This window comes from Leuciscus leuciscus (genome assembly GCF_965113295.1).
Source record: "Leuciscus leuciscus genome assembly, chromosome: 7".
Classification (NCBI taxonomy): Eukaryota; Metazoa; Chordata; class Actinopteri; order Cypriniformes; family Leuciscidae; genus Leuciscus; species Leuciscus leuciscus.
Window position 1 is genome coordinate 856,144 of NC_138731.1, and position 22,857 is coordinate 879,000.

General features: G+C 48.1%; 1 protein-coding gene across 6 annotated transcripts in view; it reads left to right on the forward strand.

The window, feature by feature from the left end:
- The window catches only part of ranbp2 (RAN binding protein 2), an 80,741-nt gene that overhangs the window by 30,769 nt on the left and 27,115 nt on the right, over positions 1-22,857 (forward strand). For 5 of the 6 annotated variants that reach the window (XM_082175159.1, XM_082175160.1, XM_082175162.1 and 2 more), the window contains exons 20-21: positions 3,016-3,195; positions 3,454-3,531. The exons of the other annotated variant lie outside the window; for it this stretch is intronic. In XM_082175159.1, coding sequence (XP_082031285.1) covers positions 3,016-3,195; positions 3,454-3,531 — 258 coding nt within the window. The remainder of the gene's footprint in view (positions 1-3,015; positions 3,196-3,453; positions 3,532-22,857) is intronic. 6 annotated transcript variants of the gene reach the window in all.

Genomic DNA, 22,857 nt, shown 5'->3' on the forward strand with positions numbered 1-22,857 from the left:
GACTGATTTTCACCATCCACTCAGTAACTGAGATAAAATCAAGTCCCTGACAAGAATAACAAAAAATCTTTAACACGTAACTTTGTTTTAGGTTTGGATTTTAGGCTTTTCAAAAATAATCCAATGGCATTTTGGAGCTGCACATCAGCCACCCAGTTTGAAGCCCCAGGTATTTCAGGTCACAGTTTACTGTGGCACACCGAGTTCTCACTGACTGGCATGAGCCGAGAGACCTGACCTTGGCTGAATGATGTGATAACTTAAACATTGTTTCCCTGGCCTCAATCAAAATGTTTGCATGGTCTGAAACTGGCTAACCTTTAGCTGTTTGTTTGAAACTTTAGCAGAATTTACAATTAAAGTGGACCAGTGGCTTCAAAGCCCTTAAAGTATTCAGCAGGGAGTGTCTTGTAAAGTTATTTTCCCATCTTGAAGTGTGACACCAACAGGTGTGGTTACTGGGATGTGGTGTTGCAAGGTTTTTTGTCTCTGCTATATATTGTACGTGTAGCAGACGTTTTCCAACATTGTGGACGGCTGCTTCTGTTGATGTAGTTAATGACAAAGAGCTATTTGGCCTATTTGGATTTCAGTTATGATGTGGTTGCCCTTTACTGTCTTAAACGCAGTGGTCAAGATACATGATAGGGCTGCATTATTTCTCTCTAAATTGTAGTCATATAAATGTATCAATAGAATTTACATTAAAATAGACGTGGCACATTTTTCTGACACCCTACAGAGATCAGACTCGGTGAAGAGGAGACTAAAAAAACGGTCCGGTTCTTTCGGCGAGCTGGTTCTTTCGGACAGTTAGTTTCATTCACCTTTTCTTTTACGTCCTTGCGTAATGACTTCAATTCTATCATCCTGGCTGATGAGAATACATTCAAACACGTTCAAATAAAGTCATTTGTAATCATAACTTCTCGCACGATTCTGTACTATTCTGCTAGTTGAACATGTATTATGCAGTAACTTACAATATTACTCTGAGTGTATGTGTGACAGTTATTTATGTGCATACATGTTAGTCAATCTTTTTTTACAGTCTATGGTCCGTCAGCGCGGCATCGTTCGTCAAGTTCGTAGAGTTTTATTCAGTCCATTTTAAATTCTGATTTTGGCCACCTCTCAAATGGGTCAAACCATAGATATTACCTATGAAGTTGAAGTAAATGCGCTAGAAGTCCGCGCTCATTCAAGGATGTGAATTTATTGCATGGACGGAGAAAGCACAGACACCTGCAGGATTGAACTACAGCCAGTAGGAGGAGCTTGTTCTGAGGGATCTCACTCACAGAATGTACAAATAGTGTCAGCCATCTTTTTTTGGAAGCTAAGCTAACAGGCTCTTGTTCTGTGGAGAATGATGAGTAGTAGGGGTTACATCCTCTTTTTACCGGACATGTCCAGCCATCGAGATCGTCCAACAGGTCCGGGATTACATGTTTACATGCACACCTTTTGTTTCAATCTAACTGAATTTATTCTGATTGGTGAATCTGAATGTTGTTTACATGAACGCTAAACTAGTGATAAGTTGATGTGCGTTTTAGCATTGCTTAGAAAATTCCTGCTCCTCTTATGAGACCGGTGCGTCTCACAGGTTTTGCTCATCAGTAATCACGCCACCGGCCTCACGCCGTTCTCCTGCGCCCCTCAGCCTCGTCCTGCTCGCCACAGGAGACATAATGAAGGGCGACTGTAGAACGCAAAAGCCGAATCCCGGACATTTTGGCCGATCTCTAAATCCCGGGCAGACTCGTCACGGAGACTCACGATAAAACGGCGTCTTTTCAGTTTCGAGTCAACTAGTTGCTGCCCTCTGTTACCTGTAGGCGTGGCTTGGGAGTGGCCTCGTAGGGCAGCGAAGCAAGTGCATTCTGGGAGTTGTTGTCTTTCATCCACATAAGCCAAAAATACATTTTCTGGCTTTTCTCAGTCTAAAAGGCACCAACTTCAAAAATAATTTCACATTTCTACTACATAAATGACCCAATTTAAATTTCTAGAGGTGAAGTATCCCTTTAATAAAAACGCTGTCTCAGTGTGGACGGAAGGCCAAAACGGAGAGAAAAATGTTTTCAAACGAAAACGTATTAGTGTGGACATGGCCTGAGTAAACTCCACTGACCAGGAGTCATCTTTACTCTTTCAAAATCAAGTTCAGGACAAACGTTTCTTGACTTGTACCTTCTGAACACACTTGTTAGCAGTTAGCACACTCAGTTCCCATCACATGCTCAGATGGCAAACGGAAAACTGAAGTATTCTTTCGGCTCTAAGTACTAGTTGGATGTTGTGAGTCTTCTAACCAGCTAACAAACCGTGTGTGGATCTGCATGCTATGGTGAGTGAGATTTGATTTCACTAAACCTGTCGTTGCTTCCTTACCTCATTCTTATGCTGTAGTTTACGTGTAGCTCTGGTGACGTACACAGGTCTTCTCCAATCAGCTCCCGCTCATCTGCATACACTCGAGAGCCACGCCCACATCTCAACATCCAATTCAACAAGCAGTGAATAGAACCAAGCACCGCCCTACTTTTTTATTTTATTTTTTATAATCTGATCAAATTTGACGTTCATCACAATATGGAAGAAAAGATCTGATGCTGCTTCCGTTACATCGTGACTTTAAATGGCAGCAGTGGCTGTTGATGCCTTGATTTAGTTTATGATTCAGAGTTGTATGTAATTGAGCAGTTAAGAAAATATTTATGGATTACATTTCTGGTTGGATGCTCATTTTTTCACACAGTCTGATCAGGAGCATGAGTGTTTGCATGTGTGTCTTTATTATTGATCTAATGTTTGGTGTGATGTGTCGTCACTGCAGACGCTAGATGAGACGTATGAGGGGTTTTGTGGCGTCTGTTACATGCTCTTCAGTTTCAGATTTGTAAAAGACTTGCTTCTGAAAGCTTCAGTCGTGTTGTTCCAAACTTTGTCTTGAACATCTGTTGCAACCTGTTGCATTAGCTGAAACTATTATTTTTCTTTTTGACACAGTTTCGTCTGGGTCAGAACAGAAGAACGCTCCGGATGCGTGTGGTGATGATGATGTTGAGATTATATTTGAACGTAAGCCAACGAGAGAGCAGGCAGAACTGGCCGCCCGACTGATGCTTCCTCCTGCGTTCTTCTGTTACAAAAACGTCCCAGGATACGTCAGTGATGATGACAATGATGGTAAGATCTAAACTGTATTTAAGTATAGTCTGGTTTCTGTCCCCTGTAACAGTGAAGCACATGTCTGAAGCTGCAGATGCTCTGAGAACAGATCTGTCCAGAACTACCAGGGTCTGTGCTTCTGTTTAATTAGAAGCTGTGAATACTGTTAAAGTTAACTCTGAAACGGCTGTAAAGAATGAGTGTGGGTGAGGGTGTCTGGGCCTCGACCATGTGGTTAATCGTGCTTCACGTGTGTTTTCTCTCTGTGTCGCACAGATGAAGATTTTGAAACCGCAGTGAGGAATCTGAAAGGAAAGCTGTATCCAGATGGAGCTGACGGGGCGTCGGATCACGGTAGGTTTTTTCCAGCTGTGGATAAAATATGAATATTGATGTGTTTCACACCTGAGAAAGACAAAAACCCTCCCCTAATGGCCCTATCAGGTGGGAATGTGAGGGAACTTGCACAAAGAATGTGGAGAGATTAAAATAATTGCGTTTTGACTGTTTAGATTTATTTACAACACAACATAATCCTAAAATACAAAGGACATTAAGGCCCATTATTGAACAGGCTGATCTAAACGGAGACATGAACAGTCACGCACCTTCGTGCCATTCCTGAAACAGTTCCTGATCACCATACCTGTCATTTCCAAGGTGTTTGCTTCATTTGACCATGTTCATGTACAGAGACTCGTGTGAATGTTGAAGTCAGCAGGACTCATCAGTGGGGCATCTGGTCCCTGTAAAAACAACTGTAAACGGGCTGCCCTATCTGGGGAAGAAAATGTAATTGTGATTTTTCTAGTTAAAATTGCAATTTAAAATTCACAAAACAAAAACATTTTTGAGAGAGACGGTAAACACGCATCGTTTATTTTCTTTATTTTGCGAAAATCACAACATTTTGTTTTGTGTAAACAAGTAAAAGTAGACATTTAACAGTTTTGATTTATATGTGTGACAAAAATCGACGGAGTTATTTGAGTCTTTTGCACTGATAAGAAAAAAAGCGAGGCTATTGCGCCAGCGCTACGGTCAACTCCAGGGTGTTAAAACACAAACTACTTTCTAATCCCAAAGACATATAAATTTGTATGTGTACCATAAGTAGCTATTGTCATGGATTATCAGCGCTGTGAGCGAGTGTGTGTTTGCAGACTCTGATGGAGAGTGTGTGTTTGCAGACTCTGATGGAGAGTGTGTGTCTGCAGACTCTGATGGAGAGTGTGTGTCTGCAGACTCTGATGGAGAGTGTGTGTTTGCAGACTCTGATGGAGAGTGTGTGTCTGCAGACTCTGATGGAGAGTGTGTGTTTGCAGACTCTGATGGAGAGTGTGTGTTTGCAGACTCTGATGGAGAGTGTGTGTCTGCAGACTCTGATGGAGAGTGTGTGTTTGCAGACTCTGATGGAGAGTGTGTGTCTGCAGACTCTGATGGAGAGTGTGTGTCTGCAGACTCTGATGGAGAGTGTGTGTCTGCAGACTCTGATGGAGAGTGTGTGTCTGCAGACTCTGATGGAGTGTGTGTGTCTGCAGACTCTGATGGAGAGTGTGTGTCTGCAGACTCTGATGGAGAGTGTGTGTCTGCAGACTCTGATGGAGTGTGTGTGTCTGCAGACTCTGATGGAGAGTGTGTGTTTGCAGACTCTGATGGAGAGTGTGTGTCTGCAGACTCTGATGGAGAGTGTGTGTCTGCAGACTCTGATGGAGAGTGTGTGTCTGCAGACTCTGATGGAGAGTGTGTGTCTGCAGACTCTGATGGAGAGTGTGTGTCTGCAGACTCTGATGGAGAGTGTGTGTCTGCAGACTCTGATGGAGAGTGTGTGTCTGCAGACTCTGATGGAGAGTGTGTGTCTGCAGACTCTGATGGAGAGTGTGTGTCTGCAGACTCTGATGGAGAGTGTGTGTCTGCAGACTCTGATGGAGAGTGTGTGTCTGCAGACTCTGATGGAGAGTGTGTGTCTGCAGACTCTGATGGAGAGTGTGTGTCTGCAGACTCTGATGGAGTGTGTGTGTGTGTTTGCAGACTCTGACGGAGTGTGTGTGTGTGTGTTTGCAGACTCTGATGGAGAGTGTGTGTCTGCAGACTCTGATGGAGTGTGTGTGTGTGTTTGCAGACTCTGACGGAGTGTGTGTGTGTGTGTTTGCAGACTCTGATGGAGAGTGTGTGTTTGCAGACTCTGATGGAGAGTGTGTGTGTGTTTGCAGACTCTGACGGAGTGTGTGTGTGTGTGTGTTTGCAGACTCTGATGGAGAGTGTGTGTTTGCAGACTCTGACGGAGTGTGTGTTTGCAGACTCTGACGGAGTGTGTGTGTGTGTTTGCAGACTCTGATGGAGAGTGTGTGTTTGCAGACTCTGATGGAGAGTGTGTGTGTGTTTGCAGACTCTGACGGAGTGTGTGTGTGTGTGTTTGCAGACTCTGATGGAGAGTGTGTGTTTGCAGACTCTGACGGAAGTGTGTGTTTGCAGACTCTGACGGAGTGTGTGTGTGTGTTTGCAGACTCTGATGGAGAGTGTGTGTTTGCAGACTCTGATGGAGAGTGTGTGTTTGCAGACTCTGACGGAGTGTGTGTGTGTGTTTGCAGACTCTGGTGGAGAGTGTGTGTTTGCAGACTCTGACGGAGAGTGTGTGTGTGTTTGCAGACTCTGATGGAGTGTGTGTGTGTGTTTGCAGACTCTGATGGAGAGTGTGTGTGTGTTTGCAGACTCTGATGGAGTGTGTGTTTGCAGACTCTGATGGAGTGTGTGTGTGTGTTTGCAGACTCTGATGGAGAGTGTGTGTTTGCAGACTCTGATGGAGTGTGTGTGTGTGTGTTTGCAGACTCTGACGGAGTGTGTGTGTGTGTTTGCAGACTCTGATGGAGAGTGTGTGTTTGCAGACTCTGATGGAGAGTGTGTGTGTGTTTGCAGACTCTGACGGAGTGTGTGTGTGTTTGCAGACTCTGATGGAGAGTGTGTGTGTGTTTGCAGACTCTGATGGAGAGTGTGTGTTTGCAGACTCTGACGGAGTGTGTGTGTGTGTTTGCAGACTCTGATGGAGAGTGTGTGTGTGTTTGCAGACTCTGATGGAGAGTGTGTGTTTGCAGACTCTGATGGAGTGTGTGTGTGTGTTTGCAGACTCTGATGGAGAGTGTGTGTGTGTTTGCAGACTCTGATGGAGAGTGTGTGTGTGCAGACTCTGACGGAGTGTGTGTGTGTTTGCAGACTCTGACGGAGAGTGTGTGTTTGCAGACTCTGATGGAGAGTGTGTGTGTGCAGACTCTGATGGAGAGTGTGTGTTTGCAGACTCTGATGGACAGTGTGTGTTTGCAGACTCTGATGGACAGTGTGTGTTTGCAGACTCTGATGGAGAGTGTGTGTTTGCAGACTCTGATGGAGAGTGTGTGTGTGCAGACTCTGATGGAGAGTGTGTGTTTGCAGACTCTGATGGACAGTGTGTGTTTGCAGACTCTGATGGAGAGTGTGTGTCTGCAGACTCTGATGGAGAGTGTGTGTTTGCAGACTCTGATGGAGAGTGTGTGTGTGCAGACTCTGATGGAGAGTGTGTGTTTGCAGACTCTGATGGAGAGTGTGTGTTTGCAGACTCTGATGGAGAGTGTGTGTTTGCAGACTCTGATGGAGAGTGTGTGTGTGCAGACTCTGATGGAGAGTGTGTGTTTGCAGACTCTGATGGAGAGTGTGTGTTTGCAGACTCTGATGGAGAGTGTGTGTGTGCAGACTCTGATGGAGAGTGTGTGTTTGCAGACTCTGATGGAGAGTGTGTGTCTGCAGACTCTGATGGAGAGTGTGTGTCTGCAGACTCTGATGGAGAGTGTGTGTCTGCAGACTCTGATGGAGAGTGTGTGTGTGCAGACTCTGATGGAGAGTGTGTGTCTGCAGACTCTGATGGAGAGTGTGTGTTTGCAGACTCTGATGGAGAGTGTGTGTGTGCAGACTCTGATGGAGAGTGTGTGTGTGCAGACTCTGATGGAGAGTGTGTGTTTGCAGACTCTGATGGAGAGTGTGTGTGTGCAGACTCTGATGGAGAGTGTGTGTGTGCAGACTCTGATGGAGAGTGTGTGTGTGCAGACTCTGATGGAGAGTGTGTGTGTGCAGACTCTGATGGAGAGTGTGTGTTTGAAGACTCTGATGGAGAGTGTGTGTTTGCAGACTCTGATGGAGAGTGTGTGTGTGCAGACTCTGATGGAGAGTGTGTGTGTGCAGACTCTGATGGAGAGTGTGTGTGTGCAGACTCTGATGGAGAGTGTGTGTTTGCAGACTCTGATGGAGAGTGTGTGTTTGCAGACTCTGATGGAGAGTGTGTGTGTGCAGACTCTGATGGAGAGTGTGTGTGTGCAGACTCTGATGGAGAGTGTGTGTGTGCAGACTCTGATGGAGAGTGTGTGTGTGCAGACTCTGATGGAGAGTGTGTGTTTGCAGACTCTGATGGAGAGTGTGTGTTTGCAGACTCTGATGGAGAGTGTGTGTGTGCAGACTCTGATGGAGAGTGTGTTTGAAGACTCTGATGGAGAGTGTGTGTGTGCAGACTCTGATGGAGAGTGTGTGTGTGCAGACTCTGATGGAGAGTGTGTGTGTGCAGACTCTGATGGAGAGTGTGTGTGTGCAGACTCTGATGGAGAGTGTGTGTTTGCAGACTCTGATGGAGAGTGTGTGTGTGCAGACTCTGATGGAGAGTGTGTGTGTGCAGACTCTGATGGAGAGTGTGTGTGTGCAGACTCTGATGGAGAGTGTGTGTGTGCAGACTCTGATGGACAGTGTGTGTTTGCAGACTCTGATGGAGAGTGTGTGTGTTGCAGACTCTGATGGAGAGTGTGTGTGTGCAGACTCTGATGGAGAGTGTGTGTGTGCAGACTCTGATGGAGAGTGTGTGTTTGCAGACTCTGATGGAGAGTGTGTGTGTGCAGACTCTGATGGAGAGTGTGTGTTGCAGACTCTGATGGAGAGTGTGTGTTTGCAGACTCTGATGGAGAGTGTGTGTTTGCAGACTCTGATGGAGAGTGTGTGTGTGCAGACTCTGATGGAGAGTGTGTTTGAAGACTCTGATGGAGAGTGTGTGTGTGCAGACTCTGATGGAGAGTGTGTGTGTGCAGACTCTGATGGAGAGTGTGTGTGTGCAGACTCTGATGGAGAGTGTGTGTGTGCAGACTCTGATGGAGAGTGTGTGTTTGCAGACTCTGATGGAGAGTGTGTGTGTGCAGACTCTGATGGAGAGTGTGTTTGAAGACTCTGATGGAGAGTGTGTGTGTGCAGACTCTGATGGAGAGTGTGTTTGAAGACTCTGATGGAGAGTGTGTGTGTGCAGACTCTGATGGAGAGTGTGTGTGTGCAGACTCTGATGGAGAGTGTGTGTTTGCAGACTCTGATGGACAGTGTGTGTGTGCAGACTCTGATGGAGAGTGTGTGTCTGCAGACTCTGATGGACAGTGTGTGTCTGCAGACTCTGATGGAGAGTGTGTGTGTGCAGACTCTGATGGAGTGTGTGTTTGCAGACTCTGATGGAGAGTGTGTGTGTGCAGACTCTGATGGAGAGTGTGTGTTTGCAGACTCTGATGGAGAGTGTGTGTCTGCAGACTCTGATGGACGAGTGTGTGTCTGCAGACTCTGATGGAGAGTGTGTGTCGTGCAGACTCTGATGGAGAGTGTGTTTGAAGACTCTGATGGAGAGTGTGTGTGTGCAGACTCTGATGGAGAGTGTGTGTGTGCAGACTCTGATGGAGAGTGTGTGTGTGCAGACTCTGATGGAGAGTGTGTTTGAAGACTCTGATGGAGAGTGTGTGTGTGCAGACTCTGATGGAGAGTGTGTGTGTGCAGACTCTGATGGAGAGTGTGTGTGTGCAGACTCTGATGGAGAGTGTGTGTTTGCAGACTCTGATGGACAGTGTGTGTGTGCAGACTCTGATGGACAGTGTGTGTTTTGCAGACTCTGATGGAGAGTGTGTGTCTGCAGACTCTGATGGACAGTGTGTGTTTGCAGACTCTGATGGAGAGTGTGTGTGTGCAGACTCTGATGGAGAGTGTGTGTGTGCAGACTCTGATGGAGAGTGTGTGTTTGCAGACTCTGATGGAGAGTGTGTGTTTGAAGACTCTGATGGAGAGTGTGTGTGTGCAGACTCTGATGGAGAGTGTGTGTTGAAGACTCTGATGGAGAGTGTGTGTGTGCAGACTCTGATGGAGAGTGTGTGTGTGCAGACTCTGATGGAGAGTGTGTGTTGCAGACTCTGATGGAGAGTGTGTGTGTGCAGACTCTGATGGAGAGTGTGTGTTTGCAGACTCTGATGGAGAGTGTGTGTGTGCAGACTCTGATGGAGAGTGTGTGTGTGTGCAGACTCTGATGGAGAGTGTGTGTGTGCAGACTCTGATGGAGAGTGTGTGTGTGCAGACTCTGATGGAGAGTGTGTTGTTTGCAGACTCTGATGGAGAGTGTGTGTTTGCAGACTCTGATGGAGAGTGTGTGTTGCAGACTCTGATGGAGAGTGTGTGTTTGCAGACTCTGATGGAGAGTGTGTGTGTGCAGACTCTGATGGAGAGTGTGTGTTTGCAGACTCTGATGGAGAGTGTGTGTTGTGCAGACTCTGATGGAGAGTGTGTGTGTGCAGACTCTGATGGAGAGTGTGTGTTTGCAGACTCTGATGGAGAGTGTGTGTGTGCAGACTCTGATGGAGAGTGTGTGTTTGCAGACTCTGATGGAGAGTGTGTGTGTGCAGACTCTGATGGAGAGTGTGTGTGTTGCAGACTCTGATGGAGAGTGTGTGTGTGCAGACTCTGATGGACAGTGTGTGTTTGCAGACTCTGATGGAGAGTGTGTGTTTGCAGACTCTGATGGAGAGTGTGTGTTTGCAGACTCTGATGGAGAGTGTGTGTGTGCAGACTCTGATGGAGAGTGTGTGTTTGCAGACTCTGATGGAGAGTGTGTGTTTGCAGACTCTGATGGAGAGTGTGTGTGTGCAGACTCTGATGGAGAGTGTGTGTGTGCAGACTCTGATGGAGAGTGTGTGTTTGCAGACTCTGATGGAGAGTGTGTGTTTGCAGACTCTGATGGAGAGTGTGTGTTTGCAGACTCTGATGGAGAGTGTGTGTTTGCAGACTCTGATGGAGAGTGTGTGTCTGCAGACTCTGATGGAGAGTGTGTGTTTGCAGACTCTGATGGAGAGTGTGTGTTTGCAGACTCTGATGGAGAGTGTGTGTGTGCAGACTCTGATGGAGAGTGTGTGTGTGCAGACTCTGATGAGAGTGTGTGTGTGCAGACTCTGATGGAGAGTGTGTGTGTGCAGACTCTGATGGAGAGTGTGTGTGTGCAGACTCTGATGGAGAGTGTGTGTGTTTGCAGACTCTGATGGAGAGTGTGTGTGTGCAGACTCTGATGGAGAGTGTGTGTTTGCAGACTCTGATGGAGAGTGTGTGTGTTTGCAGACTCTGACGGAGAGTGTGTGTTTGCAGACTCTGATGGAGAGTGTGTGTGTGCAGACTCTGATGGAGAGTGTGTGTTTGCAGACTCTGATGGAGAGTGTGTGTGTGCAGACTCTGACGGAGAGTGTGTGTGTTGCAGACTCTGACGGAGTGTGTGTGTGTTTGCAGACTCTGACGGAGAGTGTGTGGTGTTTGCAGACTCTGATGGAGAGTGTGTGTTTGCAGACTCTGATGGAGAGTGTGTGTTTGCAGACTCTGATGGAGAGTGTGTGTTTGCAGACTCTGATGGAGAGTGTGTGTTTGCAGACTCTGATGGAGAGTGTGTGTTTGCAGACTCTGATGGAGAGTGTGTGTTTGCAGACTCTGATGGAGAGTGTGTGTTTGCAGACTCTGATGGAGAGTGTGTGTTTGCAGACTCTGATGGAGAGTGTGTGTTTGCAGACTCTGATGGAGAGTGTGTGTTTGCAGACTCTGATGGAGAGTGTGTGTCTGCAGACTCTGATGGAGAGTGTGTGTTTGCAGACTCTGATGGAGAGTGTGTGTGTGCAGACTCTGATGGAGAGTGTGTGTGTGCAGACTCTGATGGAGAGTGTGTGTGTGCAGACTCTGATGGAGAGTGTGTGTTTGCAGACTCTGATGGAGAGTGTGTGTTTGCAGACTCTGATGGAGAGTGTGTGTGTGCAGACTCTGATGGAGAGTGTGTGTTTGCAGACTCTGATGGAGAGTGTGTGTGTGCAGACTCTGATGGAGAGTGTGTGTGTTTGCAGACTCTGATGGAGAGTGTGTGTTTGCAGACTCTGATGGAGAGTGTGTGTGTGCAGACTCTGATGGAGAGTGTGTGTTTGCAGACTCTGATGGAGAGTGTGTGTGTGCAGACTCTGATGGAGAGTGTGTGTGTTTGCAGACTCTGACGGAGTGTGTGTGTGTGTTTGCAGACTCTGATGGAGAGTGTGTGTTGCAGACTCTGATGGAGAGTGTGTGTGTTTGCAGACTCTGATGGAGAGTGTGTGTTTGCAGACTCTGATGGAGAGTGTGTGTGTTTGCAGACTCTGATGGAGAGTGTGTGTTTGCAGACTCTGATGGAGAGTGTGTGTGTGCAGACTCTGATGGAGAGTGTGTGTTTGCAGACTCTGATGGACAGTGTGTGTTTGCAGACTCTGATGGAGAGTGTGTGTTTGCAGACTCTGATGGAGAGTGTGTGTGTGCAGACTCTGATGGAGAGTGTGTGTGTGCAGACTCTGATGGAGAGTGTGTGTTTGCAGACTCTGATGGAGAGTGTGTGTGTGCAGACTCTGATGGAGAGTGTGTGTTTGCAGACTCTGATGGAGAGTGTGTGTTTGCAGACCTTCTGATGGAAGTGTGTGTTTGCAGACTCTGATGGAGCAGTGTGTGTTTGCAGACCTTCTGATGGAGAGTGTGTGTGTGCAGACTCTGATGGAGAGTGTGTGTTTGCAGACTCTGATGGACAGTGTGTGTTTGCAGACTCTGATGGAGAGTGTGTGTGTGCAGACTCTGATGGAGAGTGTGTGTTTGCAGACTCTGATGGAGAGTGTGTGTGTGCAGACTCTGATGGAGAGTGTGTGTTTGCAGACTCTGATGGAGAGTGTGTGTGTGCAGACTCTGATGGAGAGTGTGTGTTTGCAGACTCTGATGGACAGTGTGTGTTTGCAGACTCTGATGGACAGTGTGTGTTTGCAGACTCTGATGGAGAGTGTGTGTTTGCAGACTCTGATGGACAGTGTGTGTTGCAGACTCTGATGAGAGTGTGTGTGTGCAGACTCTGATGGAGAGTGTGTGTTTGCAGACTCTGATGGAGAGTGTGTGTTTGCAGACTCTGATGGAGAGTGTGTGTTTGCAGACTCTGATGGAGAGTGTGTGTTTGCAGACTCTGATGAGAGAGTGTGTGTGTGCAGACTCTGATGGAGAGTGTGTGTGTGCAGACTCTGATGGAGAGTGTGTGTTTGCAGACTCTGATGGACAGTGTGTGTTTGCAGACTCTGATGGACAGTGTGTGTTTGCAGACTCTGATGGAGAGTGTGTGTTTGCAGACTCTGATGGAGAGTGTGTGTTTGCAGACTCTGATGGAGAGTGTGTGTTTGCAGACTCTGATGGAGAGTGTGTGTTTGCAGACTCTGATGGACAGTGTGTGTTTGCAGACTCTGATGGACAGTGTGTGTGTGCAGACTCTGATGGAGAGTGTGTGTTTGCAGACTCTGATGGACAGTGTGTGTTTGCAGACTCTGATGGAGAGTGTGTGTGTGCAGACTCTGATGGAGAGTGTGTGTTTGCAGACTCTGATGGAGAGTGTGTGTTTGCAGACTCTGATGGAGAGTGTGTGTTTGCAGACTCTGATGGACAGTGTGTGTTTGCAGACTCTGATGGACGAGTGTGTGTTTGCAGACTCTGATGGAGAGTGTGTGTTTGCAGACTCTGATGGAGAGTGTGTGTTTGCAGACTCTGATGGACAGTGTGTGTTTGCAGACTCTGATGGAGAGTGTGTGTTTGCAGACTCTGATGGAGAGTGTGTGTTTGCAGACTCTGATGGAGAAGTGTGTGTTTGCAGACTCTGATGGACAGTGTGTTTGCAGACTCTGATGGACAGTGTGTGTTTGCAGACTCTGATGGACAGTGTGTGTTTGCAGACTCTGATGGAGAGTGTGTGTTTGCAGACTCTGATGGACAGTGTGTGTTTGCAGACTCTGATGGACAGTGTGTGTTTGCAGACTCTGATGGACAGTGTGTGTTTGCAGACTCTGATGGACAGTGTGTGTTTGCAGACTCTGATGGAGAGTGTGTGTTTGCAGACTCTGATGGAGCAGTGTGTGTTTGCAGACTCTGATGGACAGTGTGTGTTTGCAGACTCTGATGGACGAGTGTGTGTTTGCAGACTCTGATGGACGAGTGTGTGTTTGCAGACTCTGATGGAGAGTGTGTGTTTGCAGACTCTGATGGACAGTGTGTGTTTGCAGACTCTGATGGAGAGTGTGTGTGTGTGCAGACTCTGATGGACAGTGTGTGTTTGCAGACTCTGATGGAGAGTGTGTGTTTGCAGACTCTGATGGAGAGTGTGTGTTTGCAGACTCTGATGGACAGTGTGTGTTTGCAGACTCTGATGGACAGTGTGTGTTTGCAGACTCTGATGGAGAGTGTGTGTTTGCAGACTCTGATGGACAGTGTGTGTGTGCAGACTCTGATGGAGAGTGTGTGTTTGCAGACTCTGATGGACAGTGTGTGTTTGCAGACTCTGATGGACAGTGTGTGTTTGCAGACTCTGATGGAGAGTGTGTGTTTGCAGACTCTGATGGACAGTGTGTGTGTGCAGACTCTGATGGACAGTGTGTGTTTGCAGACTCTGATGGACAGTGTGTGTTTGCAGACTCTGATGGACAGTGTGTGTTTGCAGACTCTGATGGAGAGTGTGTGTTTGCAGACTCTGATGGACAGTGTGTGTTTGCAGACTCTGATGGAGAGTGTGTGTTTGCAGACTCTGATGGACAGTGTGTGTTTGCAGACTCTGATGGAGAGTGTGTGTTTGCAGACTCTGATGGACAGTGTGTGTGTGCAGACTCTGATGGACAGTGTGTGTTTGCAGACTCTGATGGAGAGTGTGTGTTTGCAGACTCTGATGGAGAGTGTGTGTTTGCAGACTCTGATGGAGAGTGTGTGTTTGCAGACTCTGATGGACAGTGTGTGTTTGCAGACTCTGATGAGAGTGTGTGTTTGCAGACTCTGATGGAGAGTGTGTGTTTGCAGACTCTGATGGAGAGTGTGTGTTTGCAGACTCTGATGGAGAGTGTGTGTGTGCAGACTCTGATGGAGAGTGTGTGTTTGCAGACTCTGATGGAGAGTGTGTGTTTGCAGACTCTGATGGAGAGTGTGTGTTTGCAGACTCTGATGGAGAGTGTGTGTTTGCAGACTCTGATGGAGAGTGTGTGTTTGCAGACTCTGATGGAGAGTGTGTGTGTGCAGACTCTGATGGAGAGTGTGTGTTTGCAGACTCTGATGGAGAGTGTGTGGTGTGCAGACTCTGATGGAGAGTGTGTGTGTTGCAGACTCTGATGGAGAGTGTGTGTGTTTGCAGACTCTGATGGAGAGTGTGTGTTTGCAGACTCTGATGGAGAGTGTGTGTGTGCAGACTCTGATGGAGAGTGTGTGTTTGCAGACTCTGAGGAGAGTGTGTGTGTGCAGACTCTGATGGACAGTGTGTGTTTGCAGACTCTGATGGAGAGTGTGTGTTTGCAGACTCTGATGGAGAGTGTGTGTTTGCAGACTCTGATGGAGAGTGTGTGTTTGCAGACTCTGATGGAGAGTGTGTGTTTGCAGACTCTGATGGAGAGTGTGTGTTTGCAGACTCTGATGGAGAGTGTGTGTTTGCAGACTCTGATGGAGAGTGTGTGTTTGCAGACTCTGATGGAGAGTGTGTGTGTGCAGACTCTGATGGACAGTGTGTGTTTGCAGACTCTGATGGAGAGTGTGTGTTTGCAGACTCTGATGGAGAGTGTGTGTGTGCAGACTCTGATGGAGAGTGTGTGTTTGCAGACTCTGATGGAGAGTGTGTGTTTGCAGACTCTGATGGAGAGTGTGTGTTTGCAGACTCTGATGGACAGTGTGGTTTGCAGACTCTGATGGAGAGTGTGTGTTTGCAGACTCTGATGGAGAGTGTGTGTTGCAGACTCTGATGGAGAGTGTGTGTTTGCAGACTCTGATGGAGAGTGTGTGTGTTGCAGACTCTGATGGAGAGTGTGTGTTTGCAGACTCTGATGGAGGAGTGTGTGTGTTGCAGACTCTGATGGAGAGTGTGTGTGTTGCAGACTCTGATGGAGAGTGTGTGTGTGCAGACTCTGATGGAGAGTGTGTGTTTGCAGACTCTGATGGAGAGTGTGTGTGTGCAGACTCTGATGGAGAGTGTGTGTGTTGCAGACTCTGATGGAGAGTGTGTGTGTTGCAGACTCTGATGGAGAGTGTGTGTTTGCAGACTCTGATGAGAGTGTGTGTTTGCAGACTCTGATGGAGAGTGTGTGTTTGCAGACTCTGATGGAGAGTGTGTGTGTGCAGACTCTGATGGAGAGTGTGTGTTTGCAGACTCTGATGGAGAGTGTGTGTTTGCAGACTCTGACGGAGAGTGTGTGTTTGCAGACTCTGATGGAGAGTGTGTGTTTGCAGACTCTGATGGAGAGTGTGTGTTTGCAGACTCTGATGGAGAGTGTGTGTGTGCAGACTCTGATGGAGAGTGTGTGTGTGCAGACTCTGATGGAGAGTGTGTGTTTGCAGACTCTGATGGAGAGTGTGTGTGTGCAGACTCTGATGGAGAGTGTGTGTTTGCAGACTCTGATGGAGAGTGTGTGTTTGCAGACTCTGATGGAGAGTGTGTGTGCAGACTCTGATGGAGAGTGTGTGTTTGCAGACTCTGATGGAGAGTGTGTGTTTGCAGACTCTGATGGAGAGTGTGTGTGTGCAGACTCTGATGGAGAGTGTGTGTTTGCAGACTCTGATGGAGAGTGTGTGTTTGCAGACTCTGATGGAGAGTGTGTGTGTGCAGACTCTGATGGAGAGTGTGTGTTTGCAGACTCTGATGGAGAGTGTGTGTGTGCAGACTCTGATGGAGAGTGTGTGTGTTGCAGACTCTGATGGAGAGTGTGTGTTTGCAGACTCTGATGGAGAGTGTGTGTTTGCAGACTCTGATGGAGAGTGTGTGTTTGCAGACTCTGATGGAGAGTGTGTGTTTGCAGACTCTGATGGAGAGTGTGTGTGTGCAGACTCTGATGGAGAGTGTGTGTTTGCAGACTCTGATGGAGAGTGTGTGTTTGCAGACTCTGAGAGTTTGCAGACTCTGATGGAGAGTGTGTGTTTGAAGACTCTGATGGAGAGTGTGTGTGTGCAGACTCTGATGGAGAGTGTGTGTGTGCAGACTCTGATGGAGAGTGTGTGTTTGCAGACTCTGATGGAGAGTGTGTGTGCAGACCTGATGGAGTGTGTGTGTGCAGACTCTGATGGAGAGTGGTGTGTTTGCAGACTCTGATCGGAGTGTGTGTGTGTTGCAGACTCTGATGGAGAGTGTGTGTGTGCAGACTCTGATGGAGAGTGTGTGTTTGCAGACTTCTGACTGGAGAGTGTGGTGTGTGCAGACTCTGATGGAGAGTGTGTGTTTGCAGACTCTGATGGAGAGTGTGTGTTTGCAGACTCTGATGGAGAGTGTGTGTTTGCAGACTCTGATGGAGAGTGTGTGTTTGCAGACTCTGATGAGAGTGTGTGTTTGCAGACTCTGATGGAGAGTGTGTGTGCAGACTCTGATGGAGAGTGTGTGTTTGCAGACTCTGATGGAGAGTGTGTGTTTGCAGACTCTGATGGAGAGTGTGTGTTTGCAGACTCTGATGGAGAGTGTGTGTGTGCAGACTCTGATGGAGAGTGTGTGTTTGCAGACTCTGATGGAGAGTGTGTGTTTGCAGACTCTGATGGAGAGTGTGTGTTTGCAGACTCTGACGGAGAGGTGTGTGTTTGCAGACTCTGATGGAGAGTGTGTGTTTGCAGACTCTGATGGAGAGTGTGTGTTTGCAGACTCTGATGGAGAGTGTGTGTGTGCAGACTCTGATGGAGAGTGTGTGTTTGCAGACTCTGATGGAGAGTGTGAGAGTGTGTGTTTGCAGACTCTGATGGAGAGTGTGTGTTTGAAGACTCTGATGGAGAGTGTGTGTGTGCAGACTCTGATGGAGAGTGTGTGTGTGCAGACTCTGATGGAGAGTGTGTGTTTGCAGACTCTGATGGAGAGTGTGTGTTTGCAGACTCTGATGGAGAGTGTGTGTGTGCAGACTCTGATGGAGAGTGTGTGTCTGCAGACTCTGATGGAGAGTGTGTGTGTGCAGACTCTGATGGAGAGTGTGTGTTTGCAGACTCTGATGGACAGTGTGTGTTTGCAGACTCTGATGGAGAGTGTGTGTTTGCAGACTCTGATGGAGAGTGTGTGTGTGCAGACTCTGATGGAGAGTGTGTGTCTGCAGACTCTGATGGAGAGTGTGTGTGTGCAGACTCTGATGGAGAGTGTGTGTTTGCAGACTCTGATGGAGAGTGTGTGTTTGCAGACTCTGATGGACAGTGTGTGTTTGCAGACTCTGATGGAGAGTGTGTGTGTGCAGACTCTGATGGAGAGTGTGTGTGTGTTTGCAGACTCTGATGGAGAGTGTGTGTTTGCAGACTCTGATGGAGAGTGTGTGTTTGCAGACTCTGATGGACAGTGTGTGTGTGCAGACTCTGATGGAGAGTGTGTGTCTGCAGACTCTGATGGAGAGTGTGTGTCTGCAGACTCTGATGGAGAGTGTGTGTTTGCAGACTCTGATGGAGAGTGTGTGTTTGCAGACTCTGATGGAGAGTGTGTGTGTGCAGACTCTGATGGAGAGTGTGTGTGTGCAGACTCTGATGGAGAGTGTGTGTTTGCAGACTCTGATGGAGAGTGTGTGTTTGCAGACTCTGATGGAGAGTGTGTGTGTGTGCAGACTCTGATGGACAGTGTGTGTTTGCAGACTCTGACGGAGAGTGTGTGTGTGCAGACTCTGACGGAGAGTGTGTGTGTGCAGACTCTGATGGAGAGTGTGTGTTTGCAGACTCTGATGGACAGTGTGTGTTTGCAGACTCTGATGGAGAGTGTGTGTGTGCAGACTCTGATGGAGAGTGTGTGTGTGTTTGCAGACTCTGATGGAGAGTGTGTGTGTGTTGCAGACTCTGATGGACAGTGTGTGTTTGCAGACTCTGATGGAGAGTGTGTGTGTGCAGACTCTGATGGAGAGTGTGTGTGTGTTTGCAGACTCTGATGGACAGTGTGTGTTTGCAGACTCTGATGGAGAGTGTGTGTTTGCAGACTCTGATGGAGAGTGTGTGTTTGCAGACTCTGATGGAGAGTGTGTGTCTGCAGACTCTGATGGAGAGTGTGTGTCTGCAGACTCTGATGGAGAGTGTGTGTGTGTTTGCAGACTCTGATGGACAGTGTGTGTTTGCAGACTCTGATGGAGAGTGTGTGTTTGCAGACTCTGATGGAGAGTGTGTGTTTGCAGACTCTGATGGAGAGTGTGTGTGTGCAGACTCTGATGGAGAGTGTGTGTTTGCAGACTCTGATGGAGAGTGTGTGTGTTTGCAGACTCTGATGGAGAGTGTGTGTGTGCAGACTCTGATGGAGAGTGTGTGTTTGCAGACTCTGATGGAGAGTGTGTGTGTGCAGACTCTGATGGAGAGTGTGTGTTTGCAGACTCTGATGGAGAGTGTGTGTCTGCAGACTCTGATGGAGAGTGTGTGTTTGCAGACTCTGATGGAGAGTGTGTGTGTGCAGACTCTGATGGAGAGTGTGTGTCTGCAGACTCTGATGGAGAGTGTGTGTCTGCAGACTCTGATGGAGAGTGTGTGTGTGCAGACTCTGATGGAGAGTGTGTGTGTGCAGACTCTGATGGAGAGTGTGTGTTTGCAGACTCTGATGGAGAGTGTGTGTCTGCAGACTCTGATGGAGAGTGTGTGTGTGCAGACTCTGATGGAGAGTGTGTGTGTGCAGACTGTGTGCAGACTCTGATGGAGAGTGTGTGTCTGCAGACTCTGATGGAGAGTGTGTGTTGCAGACTCTGATGGAGAGTGTGTGTCTGCAGACTCTGATGGAGAGTGTGTGTCTGCAGACTCTGATGGAGAGTGTGTGTGTGCAGACTCTGATGGAGAGTGTGTGTCTGCAGACTCTGATGGAGAGTGTGTGTCTGCAGACTCTGATGGAGAGTGTGTGTGTGCAGACTCTGATGGAGAGTGTGTGTGTTTGCAGACTCTGACGGAGAGTGTGTGTGTTGCAGACTCTGATGGAGAGTGTGTGTGTGCAGACTCTGATGGAGAGTGTGTGTTTGCAGACTCTGATGGAGAGTGTGTGTTGCAGACTCTGATGGAGAGTGTGTGTTTGCAGACTCTGATGGAGAGTGTGTGTGTGCAGACTCTGATGGAGAGTGTGTGTTTGCAGACTCTGATGGAGAGTGTGTGTTGCAGACTCTGATGGAGAGTGTGTGTTTGCAGACTCTGATGGAGAGTGTGTGTTTGCAGACTCTGATGGAGAGTGTGTGTGTGCAGACTCTGATGGAGAGTGTGTGTTTGCAGACTCTGATGGAGAGTGTGTGTTCTGCAGACTCTGATGGAGAGTGTGTGTGTGCAGACTCTGATGGAGAGTGTGTGTTTGCAGACTCTGATGGAGAGTGTGTGTGTTTGCAGACTCTGATGGAGAGTGTGTGTTTGCAGACTCTGATGGAGAGTGTGTGTGTGCAGACTCTGATGGAGAGTGTGTGTTTGCAGACTCTGATGGAGAGTGTGTGTTTGCAGACTCTGATGGAGAGTGTGTGTGTGCAGACTCTGATGGAGAGTGTGTGTGTGCAGACTCTGATGGAGAGTGTGTGTTTGCAGACTCTGATGGAGAGTGTGTGTTTGCAGACTCTGATGGAGAGTGTGTGTTTGCAGACTCTGATGGAGAGTGTGTGTTTGCAGACTCTGATGGAGAGTGTGTGTTTGCAGACTCTGATGGAGAGTGTGTGTGTGCAGACTCTGATGGAGAGTGTGTGTTTGCAGACTCTGATGGAGAGTGTGTGTGTGCAGACTCTGATGGAGAGTGTGTGTTTGCAGACTCTGATGGAGAGTGTGTGTCTGCAGACTCTGATGGAGAGTGTGTGTTTGCAGACTCTGATGGAGAGTGTGTGTTTGCAGACTCTGATGGAGAGTGTGTGTGTGCAGACTCTGATGGAGAGTGTGTGTTTGCAGACTCTGATGGAGAGTGTGTGTTTGCAGACTCTGATGGAGAGTGTGTGTTTGCAGACTCTGATGGAGAGTGTGTGTGTGCAGACTCTGATGGAGAGTGTGTGTTTGCAGACTCTGATGGAGAGTGTGTGTTTGCAGACTCTGATGGAGAGTGTGTGTGTTGCAGACTCTGATGGAGAGTGTGTGTGTTTGCAGACTCTGATGGAGAGTGTGTGTTTGCAGACTCTGATGGAGAGTGTGTGTTTGCAGACTCTGATGGAGAGTGTGTGTTGCAGACTCTGATGGAGAGTGTGTGTTTGCAGACTCTGATGGAGAGTGTGTGTTGCAGACTCTGATGGAGAGTGTGTGTCTGCAGACTCTGATGGAGAGTGTGTGTTTGCAGACTCTGATGGAGAGTGTGTGTGTGCAGACTCTGATGGAGAGTGTGTGTTTGCAGACTCTGATGGAGTGTGTGTGTGCAGACTCTGATGGAGAGTGTGTGTTTGCAGACTCTGATGGAGAGTGTGTGTTTGCAGACTCTGATGGAGAGTGTGTGTGTGCAGACTCTGATGGAGAGTGTGTGTTTGCAGACTCTGATGGAGAGTGTGTGTGTGCAGACTCTGATGGAGAGTGTGTGTTTGCAGACTCTGATGGAGAGTGTGTGTTTGCAGACTCTGATGGAGAGTGTGTGTTTGCAGACTCTGATGGAGAGTGTGTGTTTGCAGACTCTGATGGAGAGTGTGTGTTTGCAGACTCTGATGGAGAGTGTGTGTGTGCAGACTCTGATGGAGAGTGTGTGTGTGCAGACTCTGATGGAGAGTGTGTGTTTGCAGACTCTGATGGAGAGTGTGTGTTTGCAGACTCTGATGGAGAGTGTGTGTTTGCAGACTCTGATGGAGAGTGTGTGTTTGCAGACTCTGATGGAGAGTGTGTGTGTGCAGACTCTGATGGAGAGTGTGTGTTTGCAGACTCTGATGGAGAGTGTGTGTTTGCAGACTCTGATGGAGAGTGTGTGTGTGCAGACTCTGATGGAGAGTGTGTGTTTGCAGACTCTGATGGAGAGTGTGTGTTGCAGACTCTGATGGAGAGTGTGTGTTTGCAGACTCTGATGGAGAGTGTGTGTGTGCAGACTCTGATGGAGAGTGTGTGTTTGCAGACTCTGATGGAGAGTGTGTGTTTGCAGACTCTGATGGAGAGTGTGTGTTTGCAGACTCTGATGGAGAGTGTGTGTTTGCAGACTCTGATGGAGAGTGTGTGTTTGCAGACTCTGATGGAGAGTGTGTGTTTGCAGACTCTGATGGAGAGTGTGTGTGTGCAGACTCTGATGGAGAGTGTGTGTTTGCAGACTCTGATGGAGAGTGTGTGTTTGCAGACTCTGATGGAGAGTGTGTGTTTGCAGACTCTGATGGAGAGTGTGTGTTTGCAGACTCTGATGGAGAGTGTGTGTTTGCAGACTCTGATGGAGAGTGTGTGTTTGCAGACTCTGATGGAGAGTGTGTGTGTGCAGACTCTGATGGAGAGTGTGTGTTTGCAGACTCTGATGGAGAGTGTGTGTGTGCAGACTCTGATGGAGAGTGTGTGTGTGCAGACTCTGATGGAGAGTGTGTGTTTGCAGACTCTGATGGAGAGTGTGTGTTTGCAGACTCTGATGGAGAGTGTGTGTTGCAGACTCTGATGGAGAGTGTGTTTGCAGACTCTGATGGAGAGTGTGTGTTTGCAGACTCTGATGGAGAGTGTGTGTGTGCAGACTCTGATGGAGAGTGTGTGTTTGCAGACTCTGATGGAGAGTGTGTGTTTGCAGACTCTGATGGAGAGTGTGTGTTTGCAGACTCTGATGGACAGTGTGTGTTTGCAGACTCTGATGGAGAGTGTGTGTCTGCAGACTCTGATGGAGAGTGTGTGTTTGCAGACTCTGATGGAGAGTGTGTGTGTGCAGACTCTGATGGAGAGTGTGTGTTTGCAGACTCTGATGGAGAGTGTGTGTGTGCAGACTCTGATGGAGAGTGTGTGTGTGCAGACTCTGATGGAGAGTGTGTGTTTGCAGACTCTGATGGAGAGTGTGTGTGTGCAGACTCTGATGGAGAGTGTGTGTTTGCAGACTCTGATGGAGAGTGTGTGTTGCAGACTCTGATGGAGAGTGTGTGTTTGCAGACTCTGATGGAGAGTGTGTGTTTGCAGACTCTGATGGAGAGTGTGTGTTTGCAGACTCTGATGGAGAGTGTGTGTTTGCAGACTCTGATGGAGAGTGTGTGTTTGCAGACTCTGATGGAGAGTGTGTGTTTGCAGACTCTGATGGAGAGTGTGTGTGTGCAGACTCTGATGGAGAGTGTGTGTTTGCAGACTCTGATGGAGAGTGTGTGTTTGCAGACTCTGATGGAGAGTGTGTGTTTGCAGACTCTGATGGAGAGTGTGTGTTTGCAGACTCTGATGGAGAGTGTGTGTTTGCAGACTCTGATGGAGAGTGTGTGTTTGCAGACTCTGATGGAGAGTGTGTGTCTGCAGACTCTGATGGAGAGTGTGTGTTTGCAGACT